The sequence below is a fragment of the Nicotiana tomentosiformis genome, chromosome 7, assembly GCF_000390325.3.
Source record: "Nicotiana tomentosiformis chromosome 7, ASM39032v3, whole genome shotgun sequence".
NCBI lineage: Eukaryota > Viridiplantae > Streptophyta > Magnoliopsida > Solanales > Solanaceae > Nicotiana > Nicotiana tomentosiformis.
In genome coordinates this window covers 118669831-118682272 of record NC_090818.1, presented here as the reverse complement: position 1 = coordinate 118682272, position 12442 = coordinate 118669831, and the positions used below count along the sequence as shown (strand labels likewise).

Sequence of the window (12442 nt, the reverse complement as noted above, 5' to 3'; positions counted from 1 at the left end):
CTTGTTGAAGCTGCTGGAATTTCTGTTGGCAGAAGTTGTTTTTGGCAGCAACTGGTGCAATCGCATTGGGATATTGGAAGCTTATATCTCGAAATCTATAAGGAATCTGCAAATTTTCAAAACATGAAAGTTGTAGCTCTTTGATTCTAATTTTCAGAAAGATAAACTATTCATTATTTGGATATATGTATAAAAAGTTATGATCGATTGACTGAAGGCTGGTACTGCAGATTTTGGCTACAACTTTGTGCATCGCCAGATTTCTGATGCGCAGAGCTTACTTTGGAAGCTTGTATCTCGAAATCTATAAGGAATCAGGAAATTATTAAAATATGAAAGTTGTATCCCTTGGTGTCTAGTTTCCAAAAAATTAAACCATTCATCATTTGGACATTTTTATAGAAAGTTATGATCGATTGGCCGAAGGCTAGTACTGCAGATTTTGGCTACAACAGTGTGCATCACCAGATTTCTGATGCGCAAAGCTGACTTTGGAAACTTATATCTCGAAATCTATAAGGAATCGGAAAATTATCAAAACATGAAAGTTTTAGATCTTAGTTCTAGTTTCCATAAAGTTAAACCATTCATCATTTGAACATTTGTATAGAAAGGTATAATCGATTGACTGAAGGCCGGTACTATAGATTTTGGCTACAGCAGTGTGCATCGCCAGATTTTTGATACGTAGAGCTGCCTTTGAAAGCTTATATCTCGAAATCTATAAAAAAATCGGAAATTATCAAAACATGAAAGTTGTAGCCCTTGGTGTCTTATTTCCAGAAAGTTAAACCATTCATCATTTGGACATTTGTACAAATAGTTATGATCGATTTAGTGAAAGCTGGTAATGCTATTTTTCTGGGAGTGAGGCAAAAATTGCATGTGTCAAATGCGATGTATAAGTCTAAAATGACAAATGCAACTTGCTTGGACAGATTCTAAAAACAGGGGTTTCGCCCATTTTAACATATTTGGAGCTATGGAGCTCGGATTGAAGCGATTTTTGAGGTGATTTTTTACCATATGGATTGGGGTAAGTGTTCTATATCCGAAAATGATTATACTTCATGATTCTATGGTTATATTCATCATTTATTTCGGATTTAAATGAAAGAAATTGGAAAATTTGCAAAATCTTGCAAAAACAGAAAATTTAAGATTTGGAGGTCGAGTTGTTATCGAAATTTGATAAAATTGGTATGGTTGAACTCGTATCGGAATGAGTGTTCGGATTTCGTAAAAATTATGTCGGGTTCCGAGAGGCGGGCCCCGCGTTGACTTCGGTTGACTTTTCAATGTGAAATTTTAAATCGACGTTATATTATCTGAAATTGGGTCCAATGAATTTTAATGAAGTTATACAATTAATTTAAATAGATTTGAGCTGTCCGGATGATTTATTCAAGCAAGACGACTATTTTGGAATATCGGCATAACTTCAAAAAGGTAAGTATCTTGCCTAACTTTGAGTGGAAAAAATTACCCCTTAGGCATCGAGTCTTACGTGCCATTTATGAAATATGAAAAGTCGTGTACGCGAGGTGACGAGTACGTACTCGGGCTTATATGTGCAAAATTTATTCGGTTAAAGTCTTAGACATTTTGTGTAGTAAATTGTATAATTGTTGGCATTTATTAAATCCTCAATTTGCCATGCCTCAATCCTATTTGTCGAATTTGTTTTTATATGATAATTTGGTGTGATTGCCACTTGAATTTTTATGTGAATTCCGTGTGTTTGTTGATTTGATTTCTTGGAAATAATCACATTATGGATTTTTCATCTGCAAATAATTAATTAAATAGGTTTAAATTGAGACGTTTACATATTTATCTAAAATTTGGATTAAAAAAGGTGTTATCCTATGATGAGTTATTTTCCCATCCTTATGGTTATTTTTGAGATTTTATATACATTGTGTCAAGCCGTGGACTACCTGTTGTGAAATTAATTGACTTTGTTGTACCTTTGGAATGGTTGTGGCCTACGGGCAATTTGTAAATACGAGTTGATGATGATGTGCTATTGTGATAATATTTCGTGACTATTGTCAGGGATGATATGTGATGATGTAGGGTTATTGTGTTGGTGATTTTTATGTGATAATGTGAGGTTATTGCGTTGGTAATTTTCATGTGATGTGTGTGATTTTCCTTGTGTTTATTTTTACATCTTGTGCAACTTGTCTTGTTATTTCGGTAAACTTGATAATAGTCCGATCTATGTTGAAATTATGAGTTTGTGGCTATCGCCGAGCAGATTATGTTATATAGGATCGGGTTGCATGCCGTAACATGTATGATTAATGATATATGGTATCGGGTTGCACGTCGCAACGGATATGAAATGTGGGCACGAGGTACCGGGGAAAATGTGATAATTTTTATTATTGGCACGTGAGTTGTCCGTGCGATTTTGATAGAAATATGGGCACGAGGTGCCGTGGAAATATGAAAGTAGGTTGAGACCCATGTTACGAAAATATGAAAGTGGGCTGAGACCCGTATTTTATGATTATGAAATGAGGTGTCACAGAGTGACTTTTATTTGAAAGAATTTATATTCGAAAGACATTTATTGGAAAGAAGTATATTCGAAAGATATTTATTTAAAAAAATTATATTCGAGAGATATTTATTTGAAAGAAGTATATTCAGAAGGTATTTATTCGAAAGAATTATATGTGAAAGATTTATATTTGAAGGACTTGATTAATCGGTTGTACTTGTGTTCCTTATTCGTTTGAGCAATAATTATGGTGTTCTTGTTGCCTTGCTGTTTACATCACTAGTTGATTATTGTTGCTATCACTGCTATTTATTTTTCTATTATTTTTGTATACTATATTGCATAGGTTATTTGACTAGTGCGTGTCTTGACTGTACCTCGTCACTACTCCACCGAGGTTAGTCTTGATACTTACTGGGTACCGACTGTGGTGTACTCATACTACATTTCTGCACATTTTTGTGCAGAGCTGGGTATTGGAGATATCGAACTCGGACATAGTTAGAGTGTGATCGCAATGATTCAAGGTAGAGCTGTTTGGTTGTCGTAGTCCCTTGGAGTCTTTCCATTTTATCGCACTGTCAATTATTATTCGAACAGTATTGTATCTTCGATTTTCTTGAGATCATTTCATGTATTCAGTTAGAGTTCGTGACTCAGTATTACCAGTCTTTGGAGGTTGTATTATTATTTCCGCTGTTGGTTTTGACACTTGTATTAAATTATATGTTTAAAAAAATGGCTTGAATTGTTATTATGATCGGTTTACTTAGTCTTAAAAACTAAGTGCCATCACAATGCCTGTGGTGAGATTTTGGGTCGTGACAACATCTTAAGCAGCTTGAATCTCAGTTTTTGGATGATTTGGTGAAGTTTTGAGGTGGTTTTAATTGAAAATTCAAAGTAAAAACTGAACATGAAAAAATGATATGTGTATCACACTTTGTATTATTTATGTATCACATATGTATCATATTTGTATCAATTGTGTATTACATGTATACTTGTGTGAGATACATGTGTGATACATGTGTCAGAGAAGAATTTTTTGAACTCGATTTAATTATGAATTTTGATACAAAACCAGTCCAAATCACCTCAAATCTTCCTCAAATTTTCTATATTGACTTATCTATATGTTTTCAATGAATTTCAACTATACCCATTGAATTTTTTTTTTTCGCTTAGATTTTTGAAATATTGTATTTTTTTTTGGATTTCATCACCTTATTTGCTACCTCATCCATGAAATTTTCTTTTCGTCTTGTATTTAATCTAATGTTGCTAATTACGTTTAAAAATATAGAAGAAATTTTTTGCATGTGATTTTTTGAGAGTAAGAACCTTATTTATTTGTTTTTTTAATTTTTGTATGTGCTTGGCTGATTTTGGTAGGTCCATAACTAATGGTTAGAGGTCGGTAAGTTGAGACTTATTTGGGACATTTGTGTAAGTTTTTCTTTTATTTATCGCTAATGCAATATCTTATTGAAATTATAAAGTAGAATTCAAATTAAATTATGCGACAACATATGTATTATTATATACGGATTAGCACATAAAATAAAAATACATGTAATATTTAAAAATAATACTTAGTTAAGAGATTGTGGGCCAAACTAGTACTGACAAATAATACTTTCAAGTAAAAAAAGTCTACATTAAAATAAAAAAAAGTTTATAGAATGTCTCAACTTTAAGGGCCTCCTCTCTATAATTGAATCGGTGGTTAGCACAAAACAATGCAAAAAAAGTATGCCACGTGTCAAAAGACAAAGAGCCGTAACAACTCAAGAGTGCACTCAAAAGTATAACCATAGCGGACTCCAAACGCAAATATATTATTTACATAACACAAAACTGACAACAACTTATAATTCCTTTCGATTCCGTCCCATAAATGTATTGTGTACCTGCGACCCTTTCTCTCTCTCTCTCCCCCCTTCGCTGTCCTCTTCATTTTCTCTCTCTCTCACACACACAGTACATTGACACTAGAATTGACTCTCTTACTGATGAATCAGGTTAGTGTATTAATTTTCCTCTGTCATTTTTATGTTTTTTTTTAATTTTTACTATGATTATGCCTATGTACAGTACATTCTGAAATTCGTTTTGAGTTTGGAAGACATTAATGGAGAAGATTGAAGGAATTGTGGAATTTGTGTTTGTTGAGAAAAATGTAGCTGTGAATGTAGTTTTATTTTGTATTGCAATTTTGTGGACTCAAAAAGGCTCATGCATGTTAAAATTTCTGCTCAATTTTGGTTATTTTGGTACTCCTTTTTTCTAAATTTAGAGTAAAAAGAGATGAAGGATAAAAACCATATCTTTATTACTTAGTAGACATTTCCCATAATTTTGAAAAAAGCATTTGTGAAGCATGTGTTTCAAGAATTGAATTAACCACTTCCGGAACCATTTACTGATGCATGTAGAGTTATTTTAGCCCCTTCCCTTATGCAGTGGCGTAGTCTGGAATTTATACGAGGGGATTCAAAAGTAGCAATTTTGATCCCCCATTGCCACTTAACCAGAATTTTTTCTTATGTCGAGCAGATTCATTACCTTATACAAACTAAAATTTCGTTTGCGCTATCTGCAAAGTATATTTTTTATATTCAATTTGAATCCCCTTTCTTTAACCTAGCTCCGCTACTGACCCCATGATCAAGCAGTGTGATTGATGCTCAATGACGCTGCATAAAATAACATAGAGAAGGACCTATGAAAAGTAAATTATAGAGTATAAAATAGCACAGAGAAGATACTTCTTGAAGTGCATTCCTTTCTTGGCATTATGGAGAGCTTGTATCTATAAGGAAGTATTGGGCTCCCAGGTACAAGATTGTTTAATTGTGTGTTGAAAGCGTTTCCTTTTTGGGGCAACTTGTGTTATTTTCCTTTCCAAGACAATCCCTTTAACTTTCCTTCTTGTGAATGACAAATAGTTAAGGTTGAAAGCTTTCTTCCAGAGCATTTCCCTTTCTGGGGACGCGCTGCTCAATTTGCGTTTCCCTATTGTCCCTTCCAACACATACCGTATAACTTCCTATTGCCGAAGCAAGTAAGGTTGAAAGACTTCTTTCAAGTAGTGGTTACTAAAAGCCATTGCTTCGTGGTATAAAGCGACGAAGTGATGCGACGCGAGGGGTCATTGCTTCATGGGAAAACCATGGGCTTTAGATAAATGTGCGCTTCAAAGTGGACGTAGAAGTGATCCCAATGAGAAACATGAAATGCGTAAAATTGTAAAACTTATGCTAAAATATTATTGGATTTACACTTTTTTAGTTGAACTGGATTTAAAGACAACTGTTGTTAAAAGGTAAAACAGAAGGATACACTAATTTATTCAAAAAGAAAAAAATAGCTTGCTAATTACCATTAAAATTTGCTGGCTTCCCATTTTGAAAATGACATAACAGAGTTCGTGATTGGTAGGGTTATTAGTGAATCAGGGTTATGTCCATTTTTAAGTTTCTTAAGACAGGTAAGGGAACATTGTGTTCTTAAAATATTCCAGAATAACCCCACTTCTTAAATACTGCCAACGAATGTCTAACTTGCCTACACAGTCAGTGGCGGAGCCACCTTACAGGAAGGGGTGTCAAATGACACCCCTTTGCGGAAAAAATACACTGTGTACGTAGGTAAAAAAATAAATTTATATGTATGTATGCTTTGTATTGACTCCCCTTAATTTTCTGGTATATTTACTTTTATATATTTTGACACCCCTTAATAAAACTTCTGGCTCCGCCACTGTACACAGTGTCCCGGACAAATATTTTTACTTTGTGGTGACTGTGTTTGTTGTGATAAATAATGAACAAGAGAAGAGACTGAAATAAATTTAGACTACTATCTTAGGCCTAAATACTTTTATAGGCACATATTGGACATTTATCTGATTTGGGACATAAGTACTTAATGTCCCACATTGAGGGAATGTGTGGTTTGTTTAATTGGAAATTATTATTGAACATTGAGGTTGTCATTTCCTTACATGGTCTTGGACCCCCCCGAGCTAGCTTTTCTGGTTTAGCTAGGCACAACTTTTGTTGAGGGAATGTATTGTTGTCTATGGTTTTGTACATGAGCTAGCTTGTGGAGTTGATTAGGCCTAAGGTTATTTTGTTTTTTATACATTTCATCTACTACATCTATGCATATGTAACAAGTCTGAGTAACTGTCTAACATTTGTGCATCTGTGCCTGCAGAATATAGCATATCGGAGTGGTTTTGCTTCTCTAGGGGTCTGGTTTGATGAATCAGGTACTAGCTAACTGTGATGTATTTTCGACAATATACTGATTTGCATCTGATGCTTTGTGCTGGTGCAAAATGTTAATTGGTTCGTTGTTTGAGTCTCAACTCTCAAACTGCTCGTTACTTCATATGAACTAGTTTATTCCTTGTTAATTTGCTTTGTTTTTTCTTTTGTCTTACTTGATGTGATTTAGATTATTATTCCTGTTTATGATTGATGTGGATATGCTTTATACACTTTTCTTGTTGTCTTACATTACTACTTTATTCTGATCTAAGGAAGTCATTGTCGTGTTCTTGTTAATTCCAGATGAATATGAAATCTTGATACATTGATTGTTCTGTTTTGGGATTTAATGGCTGCCGGAGTTATTCTATTTTGACGGTAACTTAGATTGACCAAGGAGGTAAGTTTGACACCCAAGCCTGCATTGGTGCTATAATAGGTTGTTCAGGACTTCAGGTGCCACAATGTGTGTGTTCCAAGCTAATATAAGCAGAGAGTAATTATTCAGTTGTAATGGTCTATAGCGAGTAATTATTCAGTTGTAATGGTCTATAGCTGATCCCAGTATATCAAATACTTAATAAACAAAGAGACTGAATAGCATGCCTAGTCAAGTATTTTCTATTAAGCTTTTAAATGTCTGATGATAGTATTAGCTATTTTCTGATTTTAGGTCGGCTAATTTGTTACTTTACTGTAAGCTTAATTTTATGTAAGTGTGAAATCTGTTTTATTTATCCTTTGCTGCAAGTCGCTAGAGATAAACTTCATTCTTCAAGACATGGACAAATTGTGACTCTTGAAACAAAAAGAACAACTTGAGTTCAACTTGAATTAATCCTGCAGCATGATTCCAATTTTCTTCCACCATAAAAAAGGAAAAAAGTCTAATCTTTATGCAGTGTGACTGTCATTTACTGAGACCAGCATATCTTTTAAAGAGTATTGCTCATGACATGTCTTACTTGATAATATTCTTTTTATGTTTTTACGGTAATTTAATGACTGATTCTTAGTTCATAGAAGATGAACTTCCTATCATGCTTTGCAAGATGATAAAATTTACGCTGTATGTTGCTTTTTAGAAACCCGTGATGTTCATGCTTCTGTCTCTGGTGTCTTGTGTTTTGATGAGAAGAGGGTATTAAAGGGCATGGAAAGGAAAGGTGTCTTATACAATATAGGTACGTCGTCTTATTATTTCTTTAGTTCTTGGAAAGATAGTTGCTTTGGCATTTAGTATTTTATAGTGTATAATGTAGCCCTTTGTCTCTAAGTGTTATATGTGTTCCTTATCTATAATCATGCTACAGTTGTTTCTAATAGTTCACTTTTGTGGATTCAGATTCCAGTATTGCAGCTAAACGGGAAGAAGAAATTAACCAAGAAGTATGTGACCATCCCTTTGGGTAAATTGCTTTTATAGATCATGGAATGTGTCTAATCTGGTTAAAAACGTTTTATGCATTTAGAAGTTCGCCCTCTCTGTTAACTCTTTTTAGCTCATGTATTCTTTTTCTTTTCCTAGTTTTGTTTGGCCCAATCAGGAATTTGATACTTTGGTCACAACTTTATGTCATTGTTGTCCCCCCAGTTTTTACATGCCAGAAGAAAAAGCTGTTTTCCCCTATTTTTCTTTTGGAAGAGCCTATATCTTTTTGCCACTGGCCCTCAGGGATTTCTCGGTTATCACCAAAAAGAACTGTATCTTTTTGTACCTCTGTTATATCTCATCAAGTTTGTCCCTCTGTTTCTTCCTTTTATGTATATGAAAAGGTTCGAAAATTACATTTTAGTTGATCAAAAATGTATATTAAGAAGTTTGTCTCATTGTCTTGTTTAGCAGTTTGCCTTCCCTCTCTTCTAGGTATAGGTTCCCTGAAGATATTACTGATGGATTTCTAAAATTGTATGGAAGTGTAGGGGATATCATCTTCCGTTGCACCTTATAGTGTTTATTTTATCGAAGCGTAGATAAGCCAAAAGTGCTTATAGATTAAACAGAGCTTCAGTTAGACATCAAGGATTTTTTCTTTAAATTGCTTTGACATTTTGATGTACATCAAATTTGCTTTACCACCCCTAGGTTGATTTCTTTTTTGTCTCTGGAATCCATAAGTTGTTTCCTACTAAGTTTTTTCGTTGTGGGATTCCCTTTCCTGTGCATGTTGGCTGTTCTGGTGGTTTTCTGTTGTTTTTTTTGTTTTTTTTGGGGGGGGGGGTTGGCGGGCACAGTTAGAGGGAGGTACTTGAGATACCAATATATGCATTTTTTCCTTATCCATTACTTTACCCTTCTAGGAAACAGCAAAATTGTTCTTTCAATCATTATTATCTTGAGATCTTTGTCTTTGCTGAATTACTTGGTAACTGTGACAGGTGCTTGATCTAAAGCGAAGTCACTTTGAAGCTGGAAAAATTCAAGCACAAAATGACCTCTCCGCACCATGTGAAGATTATCTTTTAGGTAAACTTCTTTGCGTAAGTAATGATGTTTTCATTATGACAAAATATTGTATATCAAGAAGAACTACATGTGTTTTCTGGTCTTCTTGGAAACAGATATTGAATTTGCTGAAAGCATCACAAATCTGGATTATGGTTCAAGTAGAGGGTTGCTGGACCCTATTTTAGAAAGCCAGATTCCACTATCTAGTTGCGATGGAACTGACACCTGTGGAATGCCATACTCTTCAGGATTAGTTGTGCAAGAATCTCAAAGCCAGAATGCTATGTTTGGCCTTACCAATTCGGAGTTGCATGACCTCTCTCGTGACAAATGTGAAAGTCAGATACTGGTTGAATACAATGCTGTCAAATTCCCTACTGCATTCACTCCAGGAGATATCAGCAATGTGGATGATGTGGCAGGCTTCTTTGCTGAAGCTGCATATTCTGAGAAGATGAATGAAAGCGTGATTGACCACTCTGCTCTAACATCTAAAGGATTTTCTTTTATGTCTAATGCTATGCAAAATGAGGGGCAAATTGTGAACTGTGAAATCTTTGATATGCATGAATCTTCAGCAATAAGCCCTCCAGTCACTTCTCAAACAATGAACATTGACGCACCCCTCACTAAAAAGCGTCTGCGCAAGCCTACACGAAGATATATTGATGAATCCTCAGATCTTAATGCTAGACGTTCTAGGAAAAGAGAAGAAGTTTCTACATGTGCATCGGCATCAAAGGATAAGTTTCCCAGAGTCAGATGTCAGAAGAAATCTCGTGCAGAATCTACGGAAATGGAATTGTTTCCCGAGGAGTCTTCTTGTAAAGCTATTCAAGTGCCTTTTGCTTCTCTAGTGAATGAAGAATGTGATAAGAGGCATGCATCCAATGCGATACAGGTACACCCTAGAAAATGTTAACGAAATGTTCAATTTCATTTTTGTAATCCTTTCTGGTCTGCTCGGTGTTCATGTGTTAGCACATTAAAGGTGCTATTAGGCTAGTAGTATTATTTGGGGCGTTGCAAGTGAGTTCACAAATAACAAAGAAGCACCTCTTTGCTTGCAATCTGTTCAAAACCCAAAAGAAACGAGTCAGTGTAACACCGTGCTTGCTTGAACTTTTTAGGTGGTGGGTGGTAGGTTCAGGTACTTTCTGAAATCAAAGGGTGATCTTATATACCATTGTCTTATTGAGCATATCGTGATATCCTCCATACTTTTCTGGATCTTTGGTATCTTTTTGGTACTAACATCTTCTAGAGTCTTCAGATATCATTTTCCTTGACAGTAAAAGTTGATCTCTTTGAAGGTTATGAAAGCTCACAAGGAGGCTACAGTTGTGAATCCTAAAGATGATGCTACTGTACCGAAGAAGTTTGATCAAGATGGTGTACGGAGAAAACATCACAGGCTCTGGACTGTTTCAGAGGTCAGAAAGTTGATTGATGGTGTTGCCCAATATGGAGTTGGAAGATGGAGTCATATAAAGAAGCTTTATTTCTCATCATCTGCTCATAGAACACCTGTGGATCTCAAGGTAAGCACAATGGTTACTCTCAGGCGTTTTTCGACCAGACGAGTAAAAAAAAAAAGGTCGTAGCATCATCTAGTGTTTGAATGTTAATATATCTAAAGTTGGCACTCTGTGGCTTCAACTTCTCGCAGGATAAATGGAGAAATCTTCTTAAAGCATGCTATCTTCAGAAACAAAGCAAAATAACGGTTAGTTTTCATATTCTAAATTTGATTAATGCTTGCTATGAATCATGAGTCACTAATTAACTTAATGCAACAGTTTTTGCCTGTTTTACTTTTTTTTGTCTGTATAGTCATCATGATTATCTGTTTTGAAGATTTTATTTGTGCTTGTGCACTGGAGTCATAGTATACTAAATTATGTTGGTGAAATCAGATTGTTGTATAGTGGAGTGTGATTGAGTGTACATGAGTAGTACTCGCCCCCGGACTTTGGTCTAGTGGTAAGAGCGTAGTACATGGTGTGGGTTAGGCTCCCATCATGGGTCCGAACGCCGTCGCGGACAAAAGCCTGGTATTTAAGTGGATAAGGGTAGATGGGTGGGCCCATTATCGAGTTTCGAACCTTTTGCCATTGGCCTTGGGCATTTCTTGGTTATAAAAAAAGGAGAATGAGTCGTACTCATCAAGTTAGGAGAAAGATCAACTGTCAAGAATCTATGCCTATATGCTGAGTTTGGTATACTTTTTACTTGAGACACTTAATTTGATGATTAATTAGACACGGTATGTTTGACGTTGTATAGACTTTCCCCTTGCTTCGGAGCACTTATCTCATGATTGTGTTTGGATTGTCAATTGATGCAGGAAAAGGGTAAACATAACTTGTCTTGGCGACCTTTGCCAAAGTCTGTCCTGCATCGAGTCAATGAACTGGCAAACATGCATCCATATCCAAGAAACGGGAGGTGCAAGAGTTCTGTTTCTCCATGTTCTTCATCCTCTCCCCTGCATACTAACAGGAGTAACATCCAGTGACGATGCCCAACTGTTCATCCAAAGATTCGTTGATTTTTCTTTTACCAACTTATTCAGCTGCACTTCTCCTATCCAAAGTTACAGGAATAACATCCAGTAGCCACCCGAAATGTCCATGCAAACATTGGTTGAGCTCTCTTATACCAACTTACTGCATAGTTCGTGTATAGAGCAGCTTCGTTTCAAGTAAAAAGGTTTTATGTACAATCCTCTTTACCTCTAGAAATGCATTTGTCGCATCTGTAAACCTTTTTGAATTCTCAATTGATACATGGACTTCATGTTTCATTTCAGCATATTGTGCATAAGGTAGTACATCGATTAGTTTGTGCTGCTGTGCTGTGTTCTCATTTACTTCTTCAAATTGTGCAAGAATTGGAACATAAGGATAATTGATTTGGGTCAGATTCTTTGCCATGTGCTTCACAGCAAAGTAGGAACTTGGAAATGGCAAATAACTAGTCTTGTTTTTCTTATTCAAGACTCCTGGCTAGCCAAAGCTAAATCTCCTTTTCTTTTGGGGTTGATCCTTTTAGTGCAAAGAAAAGGAATAAATTACTATAATTGGTACAGGAATGTAATTCTCCTTTCCAACCTTCATTTATGTTCCTTAAAACAAACATTAATTTATATTGACTTTACTAATTTTAGCTTGTTATTCTCGTAGTGTTTGATTAACTATC

General features: G+C 35.3%; 1 protein-coding gene across 3 annotated transcripts; it reads left to right on the top strand.

The window, feature by feature from the left end:
• Positions 1–4376: 4376 nt before the first annotated feature.
• LOC104099973 (uncharacterized) lies at positions 4377–12094 on the top strand. Of its 3 annotated transcripts, XM_009607111.4 has the most exons (10): positions 4401–4536; positions 6737–6791; positions 7096–7192; positions 7878–7976; positions 8138–8181; positions 9172–9259; positions 9355–10142; positions 10555–10782; positions 10911–10967; positions 11589–12094. In XM_009607111.4, exons 4-10 carry the CDS (start codon positions 7946–7948, stop codon positions 11757–11759), a joined length of 1407 nt encoding a protein of 468 aa, XP_009605406.1. In that variant the 5' UTR covers positions 4401–4536; positions 6737–6791; positions 7096–7192; positions 7878–7945; the 3' UTR covers positions 11760–12094. The 3 variants fall into 3 exon arrangements, with proteins under 3 accessions (XP_009605407.1, XP_009605404.1, XP_009605406.1); XM_009607112.4 differs by lacking the exon at positions 7096–7192 and having other exon boundaries at positions 4377–4536; positions 9490–10142; XM_009607109.4 differs by lacking the exon at positions 7096–7192 and having other exon boundaries at positions 4377–4536.
• Positions 12095–12442: the final 348 nt, after the last annotated feature.